The 12,720-nt window shown below is 30.2% G+C and overlaps 1 protein-coding gene across 1 annotated transcript in view; it reads right to left on the bottom strand.

The window, feature by feature from the left end:
* Window positions 1-7,926: 7,926 nt before the first annotated feature.
* Window positions 7,927-12,720, bottom strand: part of LOC145259885 (eukaryotic translation initiation factor 6-like) — a gene marked incomplete at its 5' end in the record, with an annotated part of 43,101 nt that continues 38,307 nt past the window's right edge. Inside the window, 1 exon segment of the mRNA XM_080117766.1 lies at window positions 7,927-8,241. Within this exon segment, the coding sequence (XP_079973892.1) occupies window positions 8,232-8,241 (10 nt within the window).

Genomic DNA, 12,720 nt, shown 5'->3' on the forward strand with positions numbered 1-12,720 from the left:
ACTCAGAAAAAATGACGTTTGAAATTAGCAAAATATCCAAAAATTATGAAAAATGATGAAATGTGAGTTATTTGATTGGTATATTCATAATAAAGTAGACATACAAGACAATTTATGAAAGTTATTTTAGCAAGAGGTGGCGATTATTTGGGTTACTTCATTAAAAATAATCGTCGAAATCAGTAACATATCCAAGAATTATGAAAAATGATATAATGTGAGTTACTTTATTGGTGGGTTTGTAATGAAATAACCAGCCATACAATGTCTAAAAGTTATTATGTTAGTGATAGAAGGGGGGCGATAATGTGGATTTACTCATGAAAAATGATAGCAGAAATTAGTAACTTACCATAGCCTATGTATCAATGTTTTTATTTTAATAAGAGTGGAGGCGATAATGTAAGTTAAATCATGTGACATGGTTGTTGAAATTAGTAACATATCAAAATCTTATGAAAAATGATTAAATGTGAGTTATTTGGATGATGTGTTTGTAATGAAAAACCAACCAAGACAATGTCTTAAAGTTATTATTTTAGACAGGTGAGCGATAATGTGGGTTAAATTGTCGAAATGTGTAACAATCTAAGAATTATGGGATTCAACGAGATACGTCATCATATATACTTACAGATTACCAGGAGTCACCCTGGATTCAATGAGATACATGCAAATGTATGCAAGCAGAATACATGGTCACCTGGGATGTAATGAGATAGATGCAAATATATACTAGCAGAATACTTGGTGTTGCCTTGGATTGAATTAGATTGATGGAAATATATATAAACAGAATACCTTGCGTCGCTCAGGATTTCATGAGATTGATTGAGATATATACTAGGAAAACACCCAGCGTTGCCCGGGATTGAATGAAATAGGTGAGAATATATATTAGCAAAATACTTGGCATCGCTTGGAATTTGATGAGATAAATGTGTTGCATATTACTTGTCCTTGCATATACATGCTGTAAATTACCTACCCTAGGTAAGATACAATTATTTCATATGTGTAATACCCGTCTTATGTAGGTAAAATATTCTTTTGCTCGAAATAGCAAATGTTACATAAACATACAAAATTCCTCTCTCATAAGAATAATAAATATATTACAAAACCAAATTCAATTTTTTCATTGTTTATACGGTCCCGAGCAACGCCGGGTAGCCCCGCTAGTATATATATAAAAGCGAAAATGTATGTATGTTTGTGTGTATGTTTAGATGTCTGCAAAAAACTTTCGACAGACACAACGAAAATTCACAAACTCCGGATCACATCGAAGCTCCATCCTTTGCTCAAAAAATATCGAAAAATTTGCCAAAAACGTTAACTTTTTCATCTCAACAAAAAAAGGTCCTCTCGTGACAATGACCGATTCTACGCATGAGTTAGATGACGTTGTGACCTGATTTACTTTAAATAGTTGAAAAACCGAACAAATTTCGTAAACGTCGCCTTAGCTCAGTTGGTTAAGGCCTTGGTTCATTATCTAAACGTTTTGGGTTCGAATCGTGGTGTGAGATTTTTTTTTTTTTTTTTTTTTACTTCGCTTATTAGCGACACCCAAAAACACCCAGGTACCCACCGATTTTTTAAATTTTAATATCGAAACAGGCTTATTGAAGCCATTTTTCATGTATTCGTTTTTCTGTTTTCATTGTTCATTTTTTTTCCTGCTTAAGTGTTAACATTGTTATAAGCGAAGTAAAAAAAGAAAACAAACAAACCTACGTTGTCGTCGTCGTAACGCTCGACGACTTCCGGCCGCGGACCTGTTAATTTCGTTCTTAAATAAATTCAAACATCTTTCACTAACTCATTCTGGCTGGCCGATTTTATTTTACAACTTCGCCTCAGGGCTTCGGGTTAGATCCTACCCCCCCCCCCCCCGAGTTCTTTTTTATTTAACAACACACACCTACAAACACTCCCGCTAATAATAAATAAATGTGAAATTCCTTTTCTTGATGAGGATTAATCTATTTTAATAAATGAATGTGAAATTACTTTTCCGTACGAGAATTTAATCTATTATAATAAATACATGCTAATTTCTAGATGAGGATTTAATCTATTATAATAAATACATACTAATTTCTAGATGAGGATTTAATCTATTATAATAAATACATACTAATTTCTAGATGAGGATTAATCTATTTTAATAAATGAATGTGAAATTATTTTTCCGTATGAGAATTTAATCTATTATAATAAACATACGTTAATTCCTTTTCTTGATGAGGATTAATCAATTATAATAAATAAATGTGAACTTACTTTTCTGTATGAGAATTTAATCTATTATAATAAATACATACTAATTTCTAGATGAGGATTTTATCTATTATAATAAATACATACTAATTTCTAGATGAGGATTTAATCTATTATAATAAATACATGCTAATTTCTAGATGAGAATTTAATCTATTATAATAAATACATACTAATTTCTAGATGAGGATTTAATCTATTATAATAAATACATACTAATTTCTAGATGAGGATTTAATCTATTATAATAAATACATACTAATTTCAAGATGAGAATTTAATCTATTATAATAAATACATACTAATTTCTAGATGAGGATTTAATCTATTATAATAAATACATACTAATTTCAAGATGAGAATTTAATCTATTATAATAAATACATACTAATTTCTAGATGAGGATTTAATCTATTATAATAAATACATACTAATTTCTAGATGAGGATTTAATCTATTATAATAAATACATACTAATTTCTAGATGAGGATTTAATCTATTATAATAAATACATACTAATTTCTAGATGAGGATTTAATCTATTATAATAAATACATGCTAATTTCTAGATGAGGATTTTATCTATTATAATAAATACATACTAATTTCTAGATGAGGATTTAATCTATTATAATAAATACATACTAATTTCTAGATGAGAATTTAATCTATTATAATAAATACATACTAATTTCAAGATGAGGATTTTATCTATTATAATAAATACATACTAATTTCTAGATGAGAATTATAATCTATTATAATAAATACATACTAATTTCTAGATGAGGATTTAATCTATTATAATAAATACATACTAATTTCTAGATGAGGATTTAATCTATTATAATAAATACATACTAATTTCTAGATGAGGATTTAATCTAATATAATAAATACATACTAATTTCTAGATGAGGATTTAATCTATTATAATAAATACATACTAATTTCTAGATGCGGATTTTATCTATTATAATAAATACATACTAATTTCTAGATGAGAATTTAATCTATTATAATAAATACATACTAATTTCTAGATGAGGATTTAATCTATTATAATAAATACATACTAATTTCAAGATGAGGATTTAATCTATTATAATAAATACATACTAATTTCTAGATGAGGATTTAATCTATTATAATAAATACATACTAATTTCTAGATGAGGATTTAATCTATTATAATAAATACATACTAATTTCAAGATGAGGATTTAATCTATTATAATAAATACATACTAATTTCTAGATGAGAATTTAATCTATTATAATAAATACATACTAATTTCAAGATGAGGATTTAATCTATTGTAATAAATACATACTAATTTCTAGATGAGAATTTAATCTATTATAATAAATACATACTAATTTCTAGATGAGAATTTAATCTATTATAATAAATACATACTAATTTCTAGATGAGAATTTAATCTATTATAATAAATACATACTAATTTCTAGATGAGAATTTAATCTATTATAATAAATACATACTAATTTCTAGATGAGGATTTAATCTATTATAATAAATACATACTAATTTCAAGATGAGGATTTAATCTATTATAATAAATACATACTAATTTCAAGATGAGGATTTAATCTATTATAATAAATACATACTAATTTCAAGATGAGGATTTAATCTATTGTAATAAATACATACTAATTTCTAGATGAGGATTAATCTATTATAATAAATAAATGTGAACTTACTTTTCTGTATGAGAATTTAATCTATTATAATAAATACATACTAATTTCTAGATGAGGATTTAATCTCTCATAGCGACTTGAACATACTACTGAGGGGTATGTTGTCAAAAGCTCCAACGATATCTAAAAAGACACCGAGTGCCATCTTCTTTTTTGTTAGTTTACGCTCTATACAGATCACGAATTCATGAACCGCAGTCTCGGTAGAGACCCTGGCTCAGAACTACTGTGATTGAATGATAAATATTGCATAAATGTGTGTTTGAGAGTTAATTTTTTTTTGACGATCATTATAAATATTATAAATTTATATATTAATACAATAGCAATGCCTGGAAAAATCATGGATTATATGGAAAAATGCGCGCATGAAAAGTAATATTCTTAAGATTTTATTAAACCTGGAAAAGTAAAGGACAAGAAATTCAACCTGGAAAAGTAAAGAACAAGATATTCTAGTAAAGTAAAAAATAAGAATTTTTTAGACTAAAAATATTGCAGCTAAAAATAAAATTTGAATATTGATAAATATTTTATTTATTATTTGCATATGTTGTTGTTTATTGTTGAGTTAGAAAGAATTAAATGATCCTAATTATGATATAATAAAATTATTAATTTTTATGTAAATTATAAAATTATTAATTCCATCTACTAACTAACTAATGAATTAATTTTATTCAAACAATTTTCACTACATAAATATATGCAAATAATAGGGGGGAAATAAGTTCAATCCAGCGACTGACAGCCTTTCTAACTCAACAATAAACAACAACATATGCAAATAATAAATAAAATATTTATCAATATTCAAATTTTATTTTTAGCTGCAATATTTTAAGTCTAAAAAATTCTTATTTTTTACTTTACTAGAATATCTTGTTCTTTACTTTTCCAGGTTTAATAAAATCTTAAGAATATTACTTTTCATGCGCGCATTTTTCCATATAATAATAAATGTAAAATGACTTTTCTAGGTGAGGATTTGATCTATTATAATAAATGTAAAATTACCTTTCCTTATGAGGATTTGATCTGTTATAATCTCTATATAAATAAAATGAACTCATTTTTTCCCCCGTCTGATTTTGACATTAATAGGATTAAAAATCAAGATATTTCATGCAAATATAATATGCACAAACAGCAGAACAATATCTGAGGTGTTATAGGCTTATTTCTCAAATTCCTCGATAATCTTAGATTTCTATACTTTTTCTGCTGAGAAGTCACGGCCAAAATCGGTTAAGATCAATGGAAGTGGTAAAATATTTTCTCTCTCATAAATTCCTCCTCCCCCTGCCACCACTTAACACCGTTTGGGGATCGTTCACAAGGAACAGTTGAGAAGAGAACACCGGTTTGGCTTCGTAGTTCTTTCATGTGAAGTTATTTAAAATCACTAAACTAAGCTGCAGTGCTCTGTGGCGTAGTGGTTAGCGTGCTGGACAATTCACATTATATTTTCACGTTCGCGCCGACCTACCGTAGTCGTTTTTTTTTTTTTGTTTTTTTTTTCCCCTAAACAACTGGAATGGACTTTTCTTGGTGTCCGAACTGTTAATGTTGCAGATGTTTTTGTTTTGTTTTTTTTTTTCACTTTATTTTCCTACTTTTACTCATGACTTCGGGTTTGATCCTTCCTACTTACCTACCATAACATTTTTTAAAACTCCCCCCCTCCCCATCCCGGAAACAAACACTCGGGCAACGCCGGGTACCCCCGCTAATAAATGTAAAATTACTTTTCTTGAGATCAAGAAAGGTAATTTTACATTTATTATAACAGATTAAATCCTCATCAAGAAACGTAATTTCACATTTATTTACAAAGTATAAACAAACTAAATTATATAGAAATCAGTTACAACTTTTCAGTAAATTTTATAAAAATCCAAGGTATCAATTTTTTTTAATAAGCATAAATGTGCCAATTTTAGCCATTTTAACCCACCTGTGGGGGTGGGGGCTAGTTTTCTCGGAAAATTCGTTGTTACTTTTTTATTCATATCATGTTTAATGTTTGTACAAAATATTTTTAAATTCCAAGGCGTAGTTATTGAGAACATTGCAGACGAGTGAACGAACGGCCAAGGGTGAATTTAAGATCCACCCTCCTTTTGTCAGGGGACCAAAAAAGAAATATTTTAGCTAAATTTCTTTGGAATAAAAGTTGACTTATTTTATATTTAGGTGAAGGAATGCAAATACATCTAAGGTTAAAATGATGTTATGCATAACAAGAACAAGTTGTAAGATTGATTAATTCTGTCTGACAACAAAGATGAATCAAAGTTTTATCTGGACGTTATTTCTCCATATCATGACATAATGCTATGGAAATGTTGATAACTAATAACAGAAATTTTAGATAGATGCTGTTACGAAATAGAACATCAAATTTCGAGAAATCAGAAATTGAAATACTAGCAAATTTTCAGTTTTGATGAAACTTTTCAAGATGAAAACAATATTACATGGAGGACTTTATTAGCTATAATTTCGATGAAGCAAGGAGTCTCTACAATGAAAAGAACCAAAGTTATTGCAAAAAGTGTGGCTTTCATTTTTTCTTTGCCTTTGACATCTAAAAATATAATTGGTTCTAATTTGGATCATAATATTTTGACCAAGTTTAGTGATTGGTCAAGCTATGTGGATTCTAGGCCAAAATTAAACAAACTTGACTGAAAACTATCTCCTCAATTGGAAGTAAAAACTAATTTTGTGTGATAAGACATGTAGGTAGAATATACATGCTTGCACATGAAAAATTATCAAAATTTTAAAAATAGATTTTTTAAGTTACACATAAAATATTGAAGTAGTATTACAGAAAATGTCTGGAAAAAAAAAAAGAAGCTTATCGCCACTTGAATGTAAGGGGCTACTAATTGGACCATGCCTAAAAAAGATTAAGATGTTGGTTTATGTTGCATTTGAACTTCTGCATATCAGTACAACCAGAGAAGGGAATTCCAAAGCCCAGCTGTTCTAGGGAAGAAGCTATTTGAGTAGAAAACTTTGACATTTATGAACCTCAACAGTGAAGGGGTGCGATTTTGCTGCTAAGCATGTGTCTGGGATATGTACGTTGAGGGGGTACAAGTGCAATGAGTTCTTCAGAGCATATTCCATTAAAATACTTGTAAAACAGGCACAGGGATGCAACAGGAGTTGGAGTTGACAAAGTGGGATATATTAGATTGGAGAGACTAGTGGTAGATGCACCAGCCCAGATGTGGCAACAATACTCCATGATTTCATTCAAAGTTTCATAAACTGTGACAAGTGTTAATTTCACTTGCGTAACCAAAACAAGTATCTTTTATTTTGGAAATAAAAGTAAAAAAGATAAGGTCAGGTAAGACAAACACCTTAACAACTGGAGGCGACGGTTGAAACTTGGCAGAATTTGAGAAGACAGAATTTGTTAACACTCGACCATGTCAGTTGGCATAATTTTCTACAGACAGGTAGTTCCAGGACAGAAACTTTGTTCATGGAACTTATGTTTAGTTTTAGGTGCACAAAGGTAGAAAGGAAAAATTATTTATAGTGGTTGTCGCTAGACAAGTTCTGTTGTAAATGTTGTACAGAGTGAGGGTCTATAGATTGAAGCTCAGTTGAGCAGGTACCATTAAAATAATGATAAAGTAGAGAAAGACTAGTAACATCTCTTCTGTGATAAAGAGGCTGCAGGGAAGAGAACTCACTTGCTTTCAAACATAATCTTATGTTATCAAAGTATATAGAAAAAGCTTTAAAGAAACAAACGTTGATTAACTCACATTTTGTATGAAAATAAAAATAAAAATTTTCAGTCAATAATAAAATCAAAACGAAATTCATCCAACAACAATTGTTTCAAGCTAAAAAATTGATCACAAAAATAAAAAAAAAAATCCTGAAAGCTGTTAATGTTTTATTTCAACGATTGTATACAAAATTATCTTGTAAGAAGGGAGAGGGGATGAAAATGGACATGTTGGTAAGAATAGAAAAGTGGGAGACAGATGATAGGAACTGTTTGTTATGACAGTCAGCAACTATGGCCACTCAAGTGTGCACATGCACACAGACCATCCATTCTATTTACAGCAGCCAACTGTTTATGTTTCACTTCTGAAAAGTGAAGACAAAAAGGGAGGAAAGGTGAACAGAATTTCTCCATCACAGCAACCAGCTTTTTTTCTTTTTTTGAGAATCAAAATCACGTCAAACTGAAAGAAGAAAAAAAAAAAAAAAAAAAAAAAATCAACATGTGGGTTTCATTAAAAGAAAAAAAAAAGTTAGGTTTAATTTTTTTTTTTTTTAAAAGAGCCACCACTTATCAAGGCCCGTAGACCACTCAAGGACAAGGGTCAATGAGTCAAGGGGATAATATAGTAATTGTTAGTGCTGGAAATTTGGTAAATTGGATTACTTAAGGGGACGGTTCATCAAGAATTTGTTTACATTAGACTTGAAGACTACCAAATTGTAGTTAGCTGAAAAGCAGACAAATGGAAGACAATTCCACAGGCGTGCAGTTCTAAGAAAGAAGCTTTGTTCATGGAATCCACGTTTAGATTTAGGCACAGATAAAGAGTAGGGGAAATTATTGATAGTGGGTTCAACAAGACAAGTGTTTTTCATGAAAGTTTAGCAAGGGGGGGACTATAGATTAGAGCTCAGACGAGCACTTGCCATGAAAATAAAGTAGAGACAGGCTCACAATGTCTCTTCTGTGGGAAAGAGGTTGCAGGTAAAAGAAAAGGGCATCCCCCAGTAGGCTATAAAGTCTATTTGAATTTTTGATATGTCAAGAGCAATTGACCTAGAAAGGAAACCTCCAGAGAGATTTGCTAATCTTATGCAATATAACTATTAGCACATTTGCTGTAGATCTCACAGAACGGAAACCATATTGCATGTCGTTAAGGTTATTTTTGCTGAGGTGGTTGACTACTTCTCTATTTAACACAGATTGCAGAAACTTAATCATGACACACAAGAGACTTATTGGTCTGTACTGAGAGGATTGCTTGAATTCTTAAAATAGGCCATACAAATGAGGTTCTCCAGCGTGTTGGGAAGCAATTCTCCTTAAGATAATGCTTAAACAGCTTTGTAAGTGTGGGGGATTGTTTGGTTGAAGCTTTTTCAGCATTATAATTGGAATGTGGTCAAAGCCAATTGCTTTTCTGGAATCATGATTTTGATTAGCTTGGCAACATCATGCACAGTTATTTGTATGTCGCATAGCATGTTTTCAGATACAGGAGGAAATACAGAGGGGTTGACGGTCTTCGTCACATAGGGTAGAATTGGCTGCAAAGTTCTTGGCAAAGAGTTTGACTGTCCAATGCTGACGAGATTATCTCAGATCCATTGATGATGGTTGGGATAGAGCACACACTTCTGTTCAGGACCCTGTTTGCTATTTGCCAAAACTGGTAGGAACCAAGCTTCTGCTCAGCTACTTTGGACTTAACGAACTAAGCACACAACTCTCTTGCATTCTTTATTACTTTTTTACAATGGTTACTGGCAGTCCTGAAAGTGGCTTTAGTCTCAGTACATCTATTGAAAGCAATGGAAAAAGTGATTTCTGTGCACAATGGCATCAGCACATATTCTGGAGAGAACCACGACTGGTTGTTAGGTTTTTGCTGGAATTTTGGGAGGGTATGAAACGGTCTATAGATACCTACAATTAACCATTCCGTCAGGTCTGATACTATAGAGGACACATTTTTTTTTAAACATAGAATGCAAAGGTAGAGCTGATGTAAATGTACGGAAGCTATCCCAGGCAGCCATATACTGTACGATGGAGAGGTATGTTTGAGGACATTAGATTTTGTTTCTATCTTAACTGATACAACTGAGTGTTCAGAAAATCCCAGTGGAGACAGAACAGAAGATGAACATAGCTCAGGCCAAATTGTAAGAAAAAGGTCTAAGAGATTTGCATACTGACCATCAGTGTCTGGCACACGGGTGGATTTATGAGTAAGGTCATAAGCAATGGAGAAATCTTCCCTCATCTGTCTTGTTTGAGTGGGTTAACCATTCCACATTGTGAACATTGAAGTCTCCACAGACATGAATGAAGGATGAGCAGACAAGAATGCGGTCAATTTTCTCAGATATGCTTTTAAAGGTAGTAACTCCGCTGATATGGGGGCAATACAGGGCAAATATAAATGCAGTGGTGTGAGCAAGTGCAATCCGAAAGTATATATAAGTAGCATTACAAGTGTATGCTCTATTTTCGTGGACATCGGCAATATTACATACCTAATGTGCTTCAACAAGTCATAGCTTTTTTATATTTGTGGGTCAATTTTTAAAAGAATTACATTGATGGAAAGAGAATAAAATAAGCATTCCAATGACGTTAATTTATTTTACTTTTCTGCGTTCAATGTTTTTATGCTCCAAGTTAAAAATGAAAAAAGAGGTAAGAAATGACAATAGTAAAAAGGGAAATTGTTTTTTTAATGTTTACATTTCATATGTTACGTTTGGATACACATGCGCCGAGTCAAATTTGATTGGATATAGCTGAAATTTTCCAGGCTATATAAACATAGAAGTCCATTTCTACTGGACTTTGATTCATATTTTTAAGACCACAGGAAGCAAAGTTACAACCGAGCAAAATTGACAAAGAATATTTCAAAATTGATAAGATAAATTGGTATATATCATCCATTTTCATATAGATAATAGTTTCAGAATTATTTTCATGTATATGTAAATATTTGATAATTATTAATTGTGCGGAAATTTCTTTAAAATGTTATCTTTTATAGAAATTACAGAATATAGAATTTAACAGGAAAACAGCGCTAATGCGCCGACTAGTGCTGAGCTGCTTAGTGAGTGGTGTATTAACAAGTTTCATTTGTATTTTCTTAAAAATAAAAAACTGCTTTTTCTGCTTTCAAAACAAAAGTAGAAAAAAAAAAAGTCATTTTTTATTTTGAGCTTGTCAATTTAAAAAAATTATTTTCAAGTTTTTCAAATTTGATTTCCAGACAATATCAAGCCCAAACTATTTTGTTGTTTTTAACGCTTTTAGTACACATGTACTAAAAGCGTTAAAAAAATATACTAAATACATGCGTTTCTGTTATCATGGTATTTATTACTTCTTACTTGTACTTAAGGTAGAATTGTTTTTTAATTAAAAAACAAATAGATATATATATATACAAAACAAATAAAAAGGTACTTGTGCACTTATGCTACCATGCTGAAATAACATTTAGAAACCCATTCTTAACATGGGGGAGAAAGGGTGTTTTGTTAACTATTCTGTACTTTCACCTAGCAATTAAATAAAGACAAGATATTGTGAAACTTGAATTTAATTTGAAAATACTATTAGAAAAAACAGCATGGTAACATAAGTGCATAAGCACCCAAATAAATATTACCATAGGCAAGATAAGTTACTCTTCTACCTAGTTGGTATTTATTTAACATAAAATGTTTATTTCGACAATTAGTGTTGAGCGTTACACAAGCACAAGAAAAATAGCCACGTGATATCTCGTGTCTTTGAAATCTCAACAATGATTTCACAATTATACAAAATACTGTTAGAAACCCAACCAATAAATGTCCTTCTGACATTTATTGGGTGAGTTTCTAATAGTATTTTGTGTAATTTTTTTTTTATTTTTAACTCATTGTCAAGACCAATTTTTTGAATCTGTAAAAGGGTTGTTTTTTTTTAACTGAGGATATCTAAATAATAATAATAATTAATATCTAAATAATAATAATAATAATAATAATTAATATCTAAATAATAATAATAATTAATATCTAAATAATAATGATAATTAATATCTAAATAATAATAATAATAAGGCAGTTCAATAAAGAATTTCATTGTGATGCATTTTGTAAATTTTTACCTTGTTTCCACCTTAACATTAAATGACTACCTCTTAAGGTTTTTGGATATGCTGAAAACGAATATCGCATTTAAATTTTCCACAAATAAGTAGCTTTCCAGATATTAAGCAATGTTATTTCTTATGTTACTGCTGTTGGCCATCTTGGTATGAGCGTTTGCACATAGTTTTTCGGGGTTGCGTTTGCGCGCTCCAAGATGGACACCAGTAATAATATAAGAAATGACATTACTTAATATCCGGAAATCTACTTATCTGCAGAAATTTTAAATACGATATTCGTTTTCAGCATACCCTAAAACCTTTAAAAGTAATCATTTTAAATGTAAAGGTGGAAACAAAGTAAAAAATTACCTTTTTATTTCTTTGTTTACATAATTGAATTTTCAGTAAAACAATAGAAATGACAAAAATAACCATTAACTGATGAATATATAGTTGTTGCTTATCAGGGTTCCTGGTATCCTGGTACTGTGAAAGCTACATCAAGGATTCATGTAGAGTATGATTTATGGTTGTATCTCAGAAAATAGGGGTATATTTTGGGCCAGATAGAGAGGATTTAAAAAAACTGAAAATTGGACTGGTCCCAAAATGCATAAGTTCTGATCGACTATGGGAATTTCTTTCTTTTACAGAAATCCAAAATCTATATGAAAAATTGTTTTCGATTTATTTCTGAGATTAATTCATATCTACTCAGTTTTTTCTTTTCTTTGTGAGGAATAGTAAATATCGGCTATGAATGCTCTTTAGGCATTTAATGGCTACACCCAAGATTAAGCT

The sequence above is a fragment of the Euprymna scolopes genome, chromosome 35 (genome assembly GCF_053919585.1).
Source record: "Euprymna scolopes isolate OS-2025 chromosome 35, ASM5391958v1, whole genome shotgun sequence".
NCBI lineage: Eukaryota > Metazoa > Mollusca > Cephalopoda > Sepiida > Sepiolidae > Euprymna > Euprymna scolopes.